We start from the raw sequence: 14,469 nt of genomic DNA on the forward strand, positions 1-14,469 counted from the left end.
TCGTGCGGTTGGGTGGCGGTGCACACAGCTGTCATTCTAAATTGCGTCTCCACCGAAACGGCGACATCATGTTTCGACCTTAATATGACAGAGTCTCATCAAATGATGCGCCGCTATCCGCTCTTTGACGTTTAACGACACTCACCCCTCTCAGCACCACTCATCGTCATTCTTCAAGCAACATGTGCGAGGCTAGCCACAACCCAGATCGGATGGATATAGCGAAATCCCTCTGGGTCAAAAGAGGTTTGCCTGTCACGCACCTACGCACGAACCGTCGTCAGTGGGCACTCGACTGGGAGAAAGGCATCCGCCTGGTCTGTCACAGCCCGGAGGACTCAGAAGCAGGACTTGGGTCCATTGTCGTTTTTCGTGAACTCGCGCTATCGTTGCTTTTGAACAGGCGACGCAGGAAGCTGGACCGCAACGACTACCGGAAACTCCGAGATGCGCGAGAGCGCATCGAGGAGACGTTCAAACGGACGAAGCGCATTCTCGATATCTTCGCGAACCCCCAGAGGAAGCTAGAGCACTCTGACGAGTACGAGTACTTCAAGATCATAAGCACCGACGCGCGCTTGGAGATCATCTTGGAGGGCTTCGAGGAGGCGTGCTGGCATTCGTGGGCCGGGCAGGACGCGCGCTTGTTGTGTCCCGAACTGAACACCGACGATCTCCTCAAGAGAAGGGGGCAGGCCTTGACGGATTTCTACGAGAAATGCTTCCAGGCGGCGAACGCGGGCGGTCTCGAGAACTTTGACAAGGTCATTGTTCGGAGTGAGTGGTGGAAAAGTGCGTACGGAAATGGAAGCATGGTCCTCAATGCTACTCCGGAGGCCAGCAAGTGGTGTTACGAGTTCTTGACATGCATTCGAGCCCACTTCATCCGTACGTCATCACTTACCTCATTCGCCGCTTGGGTGAGATGTGCTGATAGCCAGCTCGTTGTCCATGCATGTAGTTCATTTTATCGTATACTCGTCCAAGAACATGTCCGAAAAGTATCGCGGAGTGATCAAAGACCCAACTAGCGAGTCAGTGGTAGCCAGGAGAATGCAGCTGAATCTCGGGCTGGCCGCTACCCGTGAGCTCATGACCAACAAGTGGCCCAGTCGCTCTTCAGTACCCTGCGAGAACTGTGGACGTGGAGCGAAGGACGTCAAGTTCATGTTATGTGCCGGGTGCAAAAGAGATTTGGATTTCGAGGTCCACTACTGCTCCAGGTATGCGCTGTGCAAAGCTCGGATATTCTCCACTCATCATCAATAAATCCAGGGAATGCCAAAAGGCAGACTGGAAAAGGCACAGAGTATCTTGCGGAAAACATAAAGTATCAAAGTACCGCTGGTCCGAGTACAAATTCTCCAAGGCACTGCAGCTCCAGATCAGGGTGCAGTACGCTTATCCGGAGGCGCAGTACATCTTGTTTAGGCGCGACAGCTTTCCAGCGGCATTCATGGTATCCTTCGCCACGGACCTCGAGAAGGCCGGGCTATTCGCTACGGCCTTGGGTGCGCTCCTCACCTCCGCCTCGAAACCATACCTCGGTCCCGTTGCAAAGTGGCTTGTTGATGCCGTCGACAAGGACGAGAATGTTCAGTCCGAGATCTCCAGGGAGGACATCATTGCCCAGCTTACCGAGGAGTACGAGGTGGATGTACGGTCTTGCCTTGAGCACGTCGAAGCAGAGCTAGCAATGGACGACGATGAGGGGGCATTCAGAGGAATGCTGATAGAGCCCGTCACTTCCAGCGGGGTAGTCGATGAGGATATGGAAGAGAAGTCGTCCTAACCGTACCAGCGTTCACTGTGTAAGTTACCAAACATTAAGAAACGCTGCAATAATACCCATCCGTGATGTTGAGCTTTCTATTGCTATGAGTTCTAGTAGATGCAGAATAGTAATGGGACAACACACGCGAAGCAACAGGGAAGTATTGGTTCGCGACGTTTGAACCGAATTCAAATGCCGCTGCAACACGCGACGCGGTTTGCGCGTTGTGCGGTTTTATCATCCTCTTCGCTCGTCTTGTTACTTTTGTTACACCAATGCCACTACGCCTCCCTTCTCGTCACAAACTGCCTCCTCGTGAGCCGTCATGCATGGACGACAAATATTCCTGCTGGGCCAACGAAGCCTTTCCCGTCGGGGACATATGCAAGAACCGCCGCCAGTGGGTAAAAGCTTGGGTGGATGACAGGGAAGAAGCCATGGCTGGGATATGCCCGCCATTTCCTCCTGATTGTGTGAGAGTCAAGCTTGCGAAGATCGAAAGTGAGTCAACAACAAGTTGCTTCAACTTCGCGATTTGGAGTGCAAAGCAAACATGTGGCAGTGTAGTAAAAGCCCCTATCAAAGCTACCCATTCAATGTCCGACATATTGATTGCGCTCTTGCGACGCGTCTCGTCGCCTGATTAACAAAATTCGCGCATCTTCAGGCCTCCCCAGCACACTCACGCACTCCCAGCATGGCGTCACTCCCAACAAACAACATAGAGAGCGCGCGTCTTATGAACGAACGGGGCTCTATTTGGGCTAACGTCTTCTTTCCTGTCACCGACATACGCAAGAACCGCCAGCGATGGGTGCGCGACTGGGATAAAGGGATCGCCAAGTTTTATCAAGGCTCTCCAGGGAATCCATATTCGGGAGCCGTCGCTGTCTTTTGTTTGCAGGCTAATCAGATGCAGAATGTTTTATGCCGCAAGACTCTTGACTCGATAGACCATCAGCGCCTCCGCGAATTCAAGGAAGAGTGCCAGAAGCTGTACAACGGCGTGGTGTCAACCCTCAGGATAAGCTCGAACAAGCCTCTCTTCCATGAAGATCAGCGCGAATGGCTCTCGCTCGTCAGCCTCGAAACACGGAAGGACATCATATGCGAAGGCTTCGAACAGGCCGGCTGCCACTCTTGGACCGGCCACGACGCGCGGATGCTATGCCCCGAGCTGGACTCTAACAGCTTGCTGAAGGGGCACGGGAAGGGGTTATTTGACTTATACGACCAGATTCTCGAGCTAGACGGTGATGGAGGCCTGGAGAAGTTCAAGAGCGTCGTTGTAATGAGCGAGTGGTGGAGGAACGCGTGGGCGAATGGAACGGTTCTCCGCGCCACTCCGGAGGTCAACAGGTTTTGCTACGAGTTCGTCACCTGTCTCAGAGCTGAATATCTCAGTACGTATCCCGTCAGTAATCACAGGGAAAACACTGATTACGCGCACGATATAGTCGATTTTGTTATAAACACGATCAAGGTCATAGCAAATAGGTGCCACGGCTCTAACAAGGGCATATCCGCAGACTCCTTCATCGCCGACAGGGTTCTTTGGCATCTGAAGCCATCGGCCATCCAAGAGCTTCAGGAAGAGAAATACTGGAACAGTCGCTCAGCGTTGACGTGCGAGAACTGCCAACGAAGACCCAAAGACGTCGGAGTCAAGTTCAAACGCTGCGACAGGTGTAAGCGTACACTCAATTTCGATGTTCGCTACTGCTCGAGGTACGTCGTGTTCATTGACCGAATCCGTCAACATAATCAACGTTCCGATTTAGCGCGTGCCAGAAAGCTGACTGGCCGGAGCACAAGGCTCATTGCGGCGTAGAGAAGGTGTCGAAGAATCGGAAGGCTTACCGTCCTGAATACTCGTATACGGTGGCTTTACAACTCCAAGTCAAGCTGCAAGACTTAACCAGCGTCAACTACATCCTTTTCAGCCGCCGCAAGTATCCGGTGGGATACGAGGTCTCGTACTTTGACGGTGACGACGATAAGAGCGAAGTGTGGTGGGACTCGCTCGCCACCCTACTGTGGGACGCCGAAAAGCCTGGTCTGGAGATAATTGCCAAGTGCCTCGTTGATGCTGTCGACGACGACGACGTTCGTTCTGGAATCACAAGGGAGGACATCATAGCCCAACTTGCAGAGGAGTACGAGGTTGACGTCGGACACATGCTGGAGAAACTCGAGGCGAAGCTTGCTATGGAGGACGACGTGGATCGATACAAGGGGATGATCATCCAACCGCTCCACCCGGACCAAGACGAGAATGCAGAATCGGACAGCGACGGATTAGACGTTGAAGAGTCTTCTTCTCAATACTCGTCTCCTGCAATGCAGGGTCCGAAGAGTCGGCAAGATCGGCGGTGCGGATACTGCTATCGTACACCCGACGACCTTGGCGATGGAACACGTTTCCTCGCTTGCGCGGCCTGTAAGAAGGGCCTTGACCTTGGGTTCTTTTATTGTTCAAAGTATGCATCGTGTCTTCACTCAGGTGACAAATCTAGTACTAACGTCATAACAGGGAGTGTCAGAGGTCTGATTGGCGTCGTCATAAAGTCTGCTGCGGAAAGGTGGAAGATCTGGGCAGTGGTCGAGATAGACGAGGGGATGGGGGCTATTAACCACGAGGACGCTTTGTGGCAGAGTACTTATCTCATTCGTGACTAACTTGAATAATATCCTGTATGCATGACAGTGTTCAACTTTTTAATCTCGAGCTAGTGCCAAAGCGATTCTCGGTTACATGTGGACAGAGCTCAACTGCTTCGTCCTGGTCTCCACTCAAGATAGGGGTTTTCCCTTTCCAATCAGTCGTGCATATAACCCAGCCAACACCAATCTTAGCTTCACCCGCACGCGTCACGCGTCATCACTTCTTATCCTCGCACTACCATGACTAGTCGCCAGAAAAGCGTGTCTGAACTCTCGGCGGACCCCAAAATGGCACACCTGATGGACAACAAGGCCTCTGTCTGGGCAAACAAACCTAATCATGGTTTCCCAGTTACCGACGTGCGAACCGACCGCGCAGAGTGGGTCCGCGACTGGGACAAAGGTGTCGAGAAACTCTCTAAGAGGCTAGCGATGGATGTGTTTCTCAAGATGATCTCGGGGAGAGAAGACGATGATGCGTACCTTTCCATCGAGCTCAGTCGCTCTGACCACGACACTTTGCGCCAAAACAAGTACCGGTTCGGCTTTAACCACACTTCACTTGCTCATCACGTCAAGGCTAGTCTTTCTAACCCTGCTCTTGCACTCTGTACGCCAAAGGACTGGTTTACTCTCATTACCCCCGAGCAAAGACGCGACGCTCTCAACAAAGGCATCGAGGATGCTTGCTGGTCTAGCTGTCTCGGTCAGGACTCTCGCGCTCTTTGCCCGGAGATCATCAGCACTGCTCTGTTGAAACGGAAAGGACTCGCACTCTTTGACTTCTACGACTGCTACATCGCAATGGCTCTATCTGCTGAGGAGGATCCACTCAAAAAGGACATGGTCGACAGCGAGCGGTGGTGTCGTGCGAGGTTCATGGTGAAAGACATGGATGTTGAGCCGCAGTGTATGCACGAGAACTTCGAGTATGTCTTCGAGCTCTATACCTGCTATCGCCAAGACTTTCTAGGTGAGCTATGATTTCTCCACATGCGTACTTGTGCTTAACTTTCTACGTCGTGAAAGACCAATTCGTTCAGCATTCTCTGATGGCCATCATGAAAGCTTGTGGCAAGCATGTGACGCAAAACGAGACTCCTATCTCTCGCTTGATTCTGAATACTGGAGCTCGTGGTCTACAAGAGTTACAGGACACGCGTAAGGAGGTGAACCATAGGCTATCTCCGCTGTGCGAGTACTGCGACCTCAGTCCCGATGAAGTTAGCGAGAATTCTCGCTTCCTCGTCTGCGGCGCCTGCAAGCGCCAGCTGAACTTTGAGCACTACTATTGCTCCAAGTGCGTTTCCCTTCTCTTCCCTTTACTCGTTCAAACCTTTGATTTTAGGGAGTGTCAAAGGTTAGACTGGCCCCAGCATAAGCTTGACTGCGGGAAGACGAAAAATTCGAAGAACCGTAACGAAGGCGTTCCAGAGTACAAACACTCACTTGCCTCAATCTTACAGCTCAGCACGCGTAGCAAGTACCCTAAGGCGGACTACTTGCTCTTCAAGATGGACGATGTCTGGGCTTTCGCTGCGACTTTTCTGCACGATAAAGCAAAAAGGGCGCTTTTCAGGGAAAAACGGGCGCTCGTCACCATCGGCGCGGATCGCGACGGTCTCGACATAGTCGCAAAGTGCTTGGTTGAGGCGGTAGTAGATTGGTCACACTCGTCCAAATTCAAGCTCACTAGGGAGAGCGTAATCCGCCAGCTCAGTGAGGAGTATGAGGTTGACGTAAAAACCTGTTTGGAGGCGCTGGAGGCGAATCTGGCAGCGAGTGGTGACGCGAGCCGATACAAGGGTATGACGATCGTCCTTTTGCCCGGAAAAATGGTCAAATTGACCAAATGACTACTTTGAGCGTACGGGCTCGATGGGTCGCTTGCTCGCTTATATCGAATTGTTACCAAGTTTCTGTATCAGTGAATTGTACATCATTGCAGCGATAGTACTTTGAGCCTTACTACTACCCATATTATCAAATGCAAGAATGTGTGCATACTGGCCGCAGGGATACCACAATTGGCTGTTCGAGGTTGATAATCAAGTAACACGTCGAGCGCATCCCAAGGATGTCGACGGGAGTTGGACAGCAGGAGACGGCAGGCCACCCTTAAAAAGTGCCGATCAGATTAGCGACACGCGACGCGTCCTCGAGGTGACCTCTCCCTGTTCTGCATCCCTGTTTCGGAAGACCACGTACTTGTTTTCCCCCGAAGAGTTACAAATGGATGAAAAGTTTCGTTGTCTTTCAATCTACAACCACCATCATGTCTAGCGCAAAAGACGATCCCCAGAACGCGTACCGCATGGACAACTCGGGCTCCGTCTTTGCCAACAGCTTCTTCCCTGTGACCAATGTCCGCAAGAGCCGCAACAAGTGGGTACGCGACTGGGACAAGGGCGTCGCCGAGATCTGTTCCCTCGAACGCGACGAGGAGAAGGACTGGTCAGAGGGCAGCATCTCCGTGTTTGGCTTTCTCTCCGTAAAGCTCAACATCAGTCGCCGCAAGAAGCTCGACCGACGCGACCATTTGACCATCCGCCATGCTAGGGACGATTGCGCGAAGCGGTACGAAGACGTCATCAACATCCTGAGGACTGTGAAGGACACTAGCGTTAGCCGGGGCGATCAACGCGAGTGGTTCTCGCTCATCAGCAACACGTCGAGAAGGGATATCATATGCGAGGGTTTCGAGGAGACATGCTGGAAATCATTCTTCGGCCAGGACGGGCGCATGCTCTGCCCCGAGCTCACCACTGCCGAGCTCACGAGGGATCGGGGACAGGGGCTTTTCGACTTCTTCGATCGATGTCTCTTGGCGGGCAACGCGGGCGGTGTTGAGAACTTCGAGAACGTTATCGTCCGCAGCGATTGGTGGAGAAGCGCGGAGGGAGACGACAAGATGCGGGCGCTCAACACGACTCTGGAGATCAGCAAGTGGTGCTACGAATACTGCACTTGCGTTCGCTATATGTTCCTCCGTGAGTACGCCCGCAGCCTCACCTTTTCGAATGTGCTAACCGACTACACATGATCCGTTAGTCGACTTCATCTTGCTTACATTGAGGCCTATAGTGGACAAGTGTCAAGGCGTCACCCAAGCCCTCACTGAGGAGTCCATGGTCGCTAACAGAGTGCTCTGGAACCTCGGGCCAGCTGCAGCCCAGGATCTCTTGAGTGAGCAGAAGAACGTGAACAGCCGCTTCGCACTCGGTTGTGAGCACTGCGGGCACAAACGGACGGATCGCGGAGCCAAGAAGTACAGAGTCTGCAAGAAGTGCAAGCAAACTCTGAACTTCAATGTCCCCTACTGCTCGATGTGCGTTGTACAGCTCCTTCTCATTCATGTTTCTGTTCACCGTTGTCCGCTTTTTCTTGCAGGAGATGCCAGAAAGCGCATTGGCCAGAGCACAAGCCTCGCTGCGGTAGAGAGAAGGTGTCGAAGAGCCGAGACGCTGGCCGCCCGGAGTACAGCTACTCGGTCGCGCTGCAGCTCCAAATGATGATGCATGAGAACCATCCGGTCGACTACGTTCTATTCAGCCGCGATACCATTCCGACGGGGTATATGGCCGCATTTCAAGACCAAACCAAGAGTGATATGTTTGGTGATCTACTCGACGTTCTGGTTGTCGACGCTGATAAGCCCGGTCTGGACGTAATTGCCAAGTGCCTCGTCGACGCTGTGGATGATGACGTGACTCTCCAATCAGGGATTACACGGGAAGATGTTATAATGCAACTCACGGAGGAGTTCGAGATTGACGTGCGTTCGCAACTGGAAGCGCTTGAGGCTAAGTTAGCTGTGGAGAACGATGAGGAAAGGTACAAGGGGATGCTTATTCAGGAACTCGTTGAGTATGACGACGAGGATTATTCTTCTGACGAGTCAGAAGAGTCGTTGGACTAATATTAGAAAGTCTGTTGAGGTTGGAAGTCGTTTTAGAACCTGATCCTTGCGAATTCATGCTCGTCTGATGCTTCACTAGTGTCGCATTTCGTGCTTTACTAATGTATGCCATATCCTTCTTTAAGTCAACTTTTTACTGAATAAATTTTTGGGAACAACAGATGGCGTGATATTTCCCTCTATTTACGGTGCTTTAGAATGGAGGAACATCAGAAAGGTTGAGGTGAACGAGGACTGAGATCGGGATAGGGGCTTTTTATGCTTTGCTCGCCTTGAGCTACCACAGCCACAGCTGATCCCTCTTACCGCAAATCCTTCATGGACGATGGACTCAGAGACGGTATTCCTCCCGATCAGCTTCAGAAGAGCGCTTACGAGCGCTCGCGAGATCCCAAGTACGCGCACCTTCTCGATAACAAGGTCTCGGTATGGGCCAACAAGGATGATGGCTTTCCAGTCACTGCCAATGTGCGGCTCGATCGCGTGAAGTGGGTTCGCGAATGGGACAAGGGCGTCGAGAAGGTGTCAAAGTCTGGTGCCAATGTTTTTCTGAAGATGGCCGATGAGAAGGACGACGGTCCGTTTCTCCATCGCATACTTGCCCGCCCTGACCACGACTACCTGCGTAATATGCGGTTCCGAGCCAGTCACAACCACCGGATCATTTTCCACCAGATTAGATCGAGTCTGGGGAACCCTGCACTCGCACGCTGCCTTCCCAAGGAGTGGTTCACAATCATTACCCAAGAGGAACGTCGCGATATCCTTAGCAAGGGCATCGAAGATGCTTGCTGGTCCAGTTGGCTCGGTCAAGATTCGCGCGTGCTCTGCCCCGAAATCACTGCCACTTTGCTATTGAGGCAAAAGGGGCTTGCGCTTTTCAATTTCTTCGACCGCTACACTGAAATCGCCTTGGCTTCCGAGCAGGACCCGTCTAAGAAGGATATGGTCGACAGCGAGTGGTGGTGCGAGGCTAGGTCTACGGTGCTGGACATGGAAGTTGAGCCAGACTCCATGCGGGAAAACTTCGCGTTTGCGTTCGAGCTCTACACCATGCATCGACAGAACTTCATCGGCGAGTCCCTTCCTTATCGTCACATACCCATTATTGACGATGAATAGACCAATTCGTTGCTTGCACTGTTCCGGTCATCTACCAAGCTTGTACTGAGTACATGACAAGAAGCAACTCGTCGATACCTCGTCTGATCTGGAATGCTGGTTCTCGGGGTGTCAAAGAAATCAAGGCTGCACGAAAAGAGTTCAGGAAGGGGTCAGGGCAGTCGTGCGAGTACTGCGAACGCAGTCCCGAAGAAATTGGCGCTAACCCGCGGTTCTCCTTCTGTGTCGCGTGCAAGCGTCAGCTGGACTTTGAGTACTATTACTGCTCAAAGTGTGCCCCTTCGCTTCTTCCGCCGATTGGTTACTAATCGACTTTGTAGAGAGTGCCAGAGAGCGGACTGGCCCCTACACAAAGCCCACTGCGGGAAGGAGAAAGTATCCAAAAGTCGCGATGAGGGTCGTCCTGAGCGCACGCCTTCGCTCGCGTTGGTTCTACAGTCTGGCATGTGGACAGAACACCCGGGGGCAGACTATTTGCTCTTCAGAATTGACGACTCCCTCGCTTTTAAGGCGTCATTCCAGAGCGATCCGGAGAAGCGAGCTTTGTTCACGGAGAATCGAGATGTGGCTACCGTCGACGCGGGTCGCGATGGAGTCTCCGTTGTCGCAAAGTGTCTCGTGGATGCGGTAGCAAGATGCAAAGATGCATCCACCTTCAAACTTAGCAGGGATGGGGTGATACGTCAGCTTACCGAAGAGTACGAGGTTGACGTGAGGTCACGGTTGGAAAAGTTGGAAGGGGATTTGGCCGCGAGTGGAGAAGGGGACCGGTATGTTGGTATGACGGTTATGCCTTTGTGGGAGACAAAATCCAAAATGGCCGACTGATTGATGTAAAAGTGAGTTTTGAAGTTCGGATGACTTGATTTGTTCGACTCAACAAATTCCCTTATCACCCAGTAAGGTGGCTTGTGACATTCCCGTTATTCATGATAACTCTCGTCGCATGTGCTGTGATATGTCTCTACCAAGCAAGTTTAAGGATCAACGTACATTTCCGGCACCCAATAAGTAACGAGGTTCTAGACGGTGTCTGTCAAAAGCCGTCCTCATGTCTGACCCTGAATGCGATGACTGGCTGTTATTCTGAGATCATTAGCGCTCGAGCTTACCAGGGCCGTCTTTTTATAGACGACACATCTGCTCTTTCGCTTGTGCCCCCCATCATGCCTCACAAGCGAGTCGACAGCGACAGCAGCGGTGACGAGGGCAACCCAGACTTCATCGACGACCTTGCATCTCACCTCGACCACTCGCAGAGCGACGATGAACATTTTCAACCCGGCGGCACTCTGATGCCCGAGCGGTTCTCCGGCCCGGCCATTGCTCAGGACAAACCGGACCTGCGTCGCACCTCTGACCCGCCGTCCACAGCCGTTGCACTCATGACGCCTAGTGAACGGTTCCGCGCTGCGGGGCGCAAGGTCATTCAGATGCACCGTACAGCGTCTCTTCTGTCTCGGCTAACGCGCGCGCCTACCACGAAGGGCTTCGAGCCTGGTATCGACCCGCGTCGCCACACCGCTATGCTCGCTTATGGACACTTACGCGCTCGCTGTGTCATCCAGGTTGCTGACTATTCCGCCCTCCGCACGTCCATCAGGCAGATGGGCAACGAGGAGTTCATCACCATGCTCAAGGACGCAGATGCCTCCGTGCTGGCGCCGTGGGCGAAGGTCCGCTGGATCAACATCAGAGGCATCAGCTGGGATGTTCTTAGTGAGCTCGCGCTCAGGTACGAGCTGCATCCGTTGGCGCTTGAAGATATCTTGCACCAGCGTGGACATGCGAGGTCGAAGGCGGACTACTACCCCACACAGCTGTTCATCCGCGTGCTCTGCCACTTACTGGGAGAAGAGGAGGAAGATGACGATCTTGCACAGTGTGCGCCCGAGGGGATGAGCACCAGGGCATCGTCGCCTGAGCCAATGCGGAGCTCGGATTATCGCAAGACGTATGACGATGATGAAGATACGCTCCATAGCATACCTTTGAAGACGTTCAAGGTGGATCCTGAAGCGCCTCATACAGATGAACACAAGTTCGTGTCGCCCGCCAGACGAGAATTAGCAGTAAGTCGTATCCTAATCTGCTCAGAGTTAATCCTCTCAAGGGCATCTGTTTACTATTACAGGCTCGAAGACGCCGAGAACGTGCTCAGACGGATATAGAAATACTGAAGAAAGAGGGCAGAGTGAACGTGAAGAGAGCGCAGATGTCAATGTTCCTTATGCGGGATGGTGCGTACTTGAAAGCCACATATTACAGCGCTACGGGTATTGAAATATTGACGCACTGGACTCTGGCAGGGACTGTGATCTCCGTCCTTCCATCAACAACGCACAACTTCACGGATCACATTATGGATCGTCTTCAGGTGGCCGATACAGTGCTGCGGAAATCCTCTGACCCGAGTTTGTTGGTGCAGAGCTTGCTAGACATAGGTCCGCTTACGCGCAACGCTCGTTACATGTGGTTCGCTGATGTCGATGCCTGCGTTCAGTCGTTGATTCCGCGTTGGACATTGTCGACGCTTACCACGATAAGATACTTGAGCTCGAGCACGATGCGCTTCTCAAGCCAAGTATGGATGTCATCCGGCGTCGTATGTATTATTCACATTGTCAACCTCCCGTTTGGCTGCCATATTCACATCTTGAACCAGTGCACATCCTTTCCGGTGATCTTTCCCTCTACAAACGCACCCTCGAACCGCTTAGGAGCGTCATCTACGGGCTGCGGCGATACGACCTTGAACGATGCATAGCCCTTGCGGATGAAATGGCGATATCCCCTAGCTCTAGCAGGCATAATACGATCTCCGGCAGCCAGTTTATGAGGGAGCCCTCATCGTCCACACCTCCGGTGGACTCACCGCATGCAGGGCACTCGGATGCGGCCAAGGCGCGGGTAAAGGGGTTCATGAGTCCCAAGTCGAAAATATACCTGGTGCGCTTTCATTACGCTTGGTTCTGACCCATTAATGCATGTCGTTAATGCGCAATTGGACAGGCGGACGTGCACGATCATATGGAGTACATTCTCGGGAACATAGAGATGTTTTCAGGAATAGCTGAGAATCTCATTCAGTATACGTTCAACGTGCGTGTCCCAGTGTCGGGTGTGCGGCTCACTACTAAAATCCCTTGGCCTGTCACGCAAACAGATAAAATCCTACGAGATGAACCAGACCATGCGCCGCTTGACGCTCATTACGATTATTTGTCTCCCACTCACCTTGCTTTCTGGATACTTTGCAAGTCGCTCTACAACCTTCCACTTTCTTCGATACTAACGAGTTGTGTAGGGCATGAACTTCGTCAACATGTGGTCTGTAACGTACCACACCGACTGGCTGTACGGTTTCTCTCTGCTGGATCCTCGAGATATGCTCACATCTGCTCGCAGCTACTGGGCCATAGCACTTCCCATCATGGTCGTTGTTATTCCCGCGTTCACAACTCCGGACTTGGTACGGATGGCAAATTATACCAAGAAACGGATCCACGCATGGCGAACGGGCCAGGTAAGCGTGTTTCTGGGCACGCCTTTGATCGCACCAACTGACGCCCGCACAGCCATTTGGCTATCGGTACAAGCGACGGTCATAGCACGACAATGGTTTTACTAGGGATAGTTTGTTTCACGGTTTAAAGCACATGCCAAATTTTCTTTTCCGGTTGTATCTTTCATCAAATCGTAGGATGTAGCTGGGGTTAAGAGTCGCCTACGGTGCTGTTGAAATCAATTAGTTAAAAGTTTGAACCATGCACTGAGATCCAACCATGTTGACGACTCGGAGACGAAAAGGCATGTTGGCACACCGAATATAAATCGTTCTCGAAAATCCAATGATGCACAGAGTCATGAGCGTATGATAATCAAACTGGCACCCTCTCAGCGCTTGGTTGACCTTCCCGAAGTCGCGTCGTTCGTCTGAATATAATGGATATGATGTCCTTAATTTCTCGGACACGTGATAGACATGGGCGAAGGCGCGTCATATACCATCCGGAGCTTTTAGTCCTCAGCAAGTCCCTGTCGATTAGTGGTTAAATCACCCCGTTGTGGAATGCACAGGACCGTGGAGCCGCAGGTTCAATTCCTGCCAGGGACAATACTTTTCTTGTCCCTCGTCATGATGTTGAAAGACGACAAGTGATCTTTTGTGCATGGCTCAAGAATGGGCCTCTAAAACAACTATTTTAATGTGTCCATATTTATTCTAACTATACAGGACTCATACATAGCCTTGTGTTATCGTCGGAGCACTAATCGTACGTCACATTAGGCTAATATTATAAAAACACATCCAGCTAATCTCTAAAAAGACTACGAAGAGTGTGCGCAACGTGCGCCATGTCATCGTACACCACGTCCCTAAATCCCAACGAAGCTGCAGCATCCGTATTCTTTGCTTTATCATCGAGGAACACAGACTTACGAGGGTCAATCCCCGACTCCGCGATGACGTGCTCGTAAAAACCGATCTCGGGTTTGCATAACCCCACCTCGGCGGAGATGAACACCCCGTCGAACACCGCCCAGTCGTCGAACCGCGTCAAGAGGTCCTCAAAATCCGGGCTGGATATGTTGGACATCAACAGCACTTGGAACTCTTCCGCAGACCCAGACCTGGCGTGCGCACGACGACGCGCCTTGATATCGCGGATAATTGCGAGCAGCTCCTCGTTGACATGCAATGTCGGCCGCGCCTCCGCGTAGAAGCCCTCCACGTCCGCCTTGGTGAGGCCCGTCTCGCGCGAGACGGCCTCGCAGAAAACGTCTCCGTCGTTTATCCTGCCGCATTCGTAGTCGTGCCATGCGGCGGAGGAGAAGAGCGCTTTGCGACTGAGCTTGGAGGCGGCGGGCGGTGTCCATGTAAAGAGGACGTCGCCGATATCGCAAACTAGAGTGGTGTACTGCGGAGAGGCATGTGAGGCCATGGAAAAAGAAATATGGCGAGTCGCGCTGAGATAAACTCAGCAAG

The 14,469-nt window shown here is 52.3% G+C and overlaps 7 protein-coding genes and 1 non-coding gene across 8 annotated transcripts; 7 read left to right on the top strand and 1 right to left on the bottom strand.

Moving 5' to 3' along the window:
* Positions 1–161: 161 nt before the first annotated feature.
* On the top strand, positions 162–1,837 carry CONPUDRAFT_161833 (uncharacterized protein). The gene is made up of 3 exons (XM_007765610.1): positions 162–888; positions 962–1,223; positions 1,276–1,837. Exons 1-3 carry the CDS (start codon positions 183–185, stop codon positions 1,790–1,792), a joined length of 1,485 nt encoding a protein of 494 aa, XP_007763800.1. The 5' UTR covers positions 162–182; the 3' UTR covers positions 1,793–1,837.
* Positions 1,838–2,471: 634 nt separating this feature from the next.
* CONPUDRAFT_161834 (uncharacterized protein) lies at positions 2,472–4,453 on the top strand (the record flags this gene model as incomplete). The annotated part of the gene is made up of 4 exons (XM_007765611.1): positions 2,472–3,177; positions 3,232–3,502; positions 3,556–4,254; positions 4,318–4,453. The coding sequence occupies 4 exons, from the start codon at positions 2,472–2,474 to the stop codon at positions 4,451–4,453; spliced, it is 1,812 nt and encodes a 603-aa protein (XP_007763801.1).
* A 222-nt stretch (positions 4,454–4,675) lies between these two features.
* CONPUDRAFT_161835 (uncharacterized protein) lies at positions 4,676–6,294 on the top strand (the record flags this gene model as incomplete). The annotated part of the gene is made up of 2 exons (XM_007765612.1): positions 4,676–5,411; positions 5,468–6,294. 2 exons carry the CDS (start codon positions 4,679–4,681, stop codon positions 6,292–6,294), a joined length of 1,560 nt encoding a protein of 519 aa, XP_007763802.1.
* A 419-nt stretch (positions 6,295–6,713) lies between these two features.
* Positions 6,714–8,357, top strand: CONPUDRAFT_149283 (uncharacterized protein; the record flags this gene model as incomplete). Its single annotated transcript, XM_007765613.1, has 3 exons — positions 6,714–7,428; positions 7,490–7,766; positions 7,829–8,357. 3 exons carry the CDS (start codon positions 6,714–6,716, stop codon positions 8,355–8,357), a joined length of 1,521 nt encoding a protein of 506 aa, XP_007763803.1.
* A 318-nt stretch (positions 8,358–8,675) lies between these two features.
* On the top strand, positions 8,676–10,461 carry CONPUDRAFT_161837 (uncharacterized protein; the record flags this gene model as incomplete). Its single annotated transcript, XM_007765614.1, has 4 exons — positions 8,676–9,432; positions 9,480–9,750; positions 9,800–10,318; positions 10,384–10,461. The coding sequence occupies 3 exons, from the start codon at positions 8,676–8,678 to the stop codon at positions 10,305–10,307; spliced, it is 1,536 nt and encodes a 511-aa protein (XP_007763804.1). The 3' UTR covers positions 10,308–10,318; positions 10,384–10,461.
* Positions 10,462–10,645: 184 nt separating this feature from the next.
* Positions 10,646–13,194, top strand: CONPUDRAFT_161839 (uncharacterized protein; the record flags this gene model as incomplete). The annotated part of the gene is made up of 10 exons (XM_007765615.1): positions 10,646–11,551; positions 11,614–11,719; positions 11,789–11,923; positions 11,983–12,084; positions 12,145–12,428; positions 12,492–12,581; positions 12,646–12,735; positions 12,787–12,836; positions 12,888–13,005; positions 13,058–13,194. 10 exons carry the CDS (start codon positions 10,646–10,648, stop codon positions 13,088–13,090), a joined length of 1,914 nt encoding a protein of 637 aa, XP_007763805.1. The 3' UTR covers positions 13,091–13,194.
* A 319-nt stretch (positions 13,195–13,513) lies between these two features.
* Positions 13,514–13,596, top strand: CONPUDRAFT_t3. Its single transcript has one exon. It is a non-coding gene; the product is annotated as a tRNA-His (tRNA).
* Positions 13,597–13,795: 199 nt separating this feature from the next.
* CONPUDRAFT_44845 (HAD-like protein) lies at positions 13,796–14,425 on the bottom strand (the record flags this gene model as incomplete). The annotated part of the gene is made up of 2 exons (XM_007764283.1): positions 13,796–14,097; positions 14,131–14,425. The coding sequence occupies 2 exons, from the start codon at positions 14,423–14,425 to the stop codon at positions 13,796–13,798; spliced, it is 597 nt and encodes a 198-aa protein (XP_007762473.1).
* Between the last annotated feature and the right edge of the window lie 44 nt (positions 14,426–14,469).

Source organism: Coniophora puteana, assembly GCF_000271625.1.
Source record: "Coniophora puteana RWD-64-598 SS2 unplaced genomic scaffold CONPUscaffold_1, whole genome shotgun sequence".
NCBI classification, from domain to species: domain Eukaryota; kingdom Fungi; phylum Basidiomycota; class Agaricomycetes; order Boletales; family Coniophoraceae; genus Coniophora; species Coniophora puteana.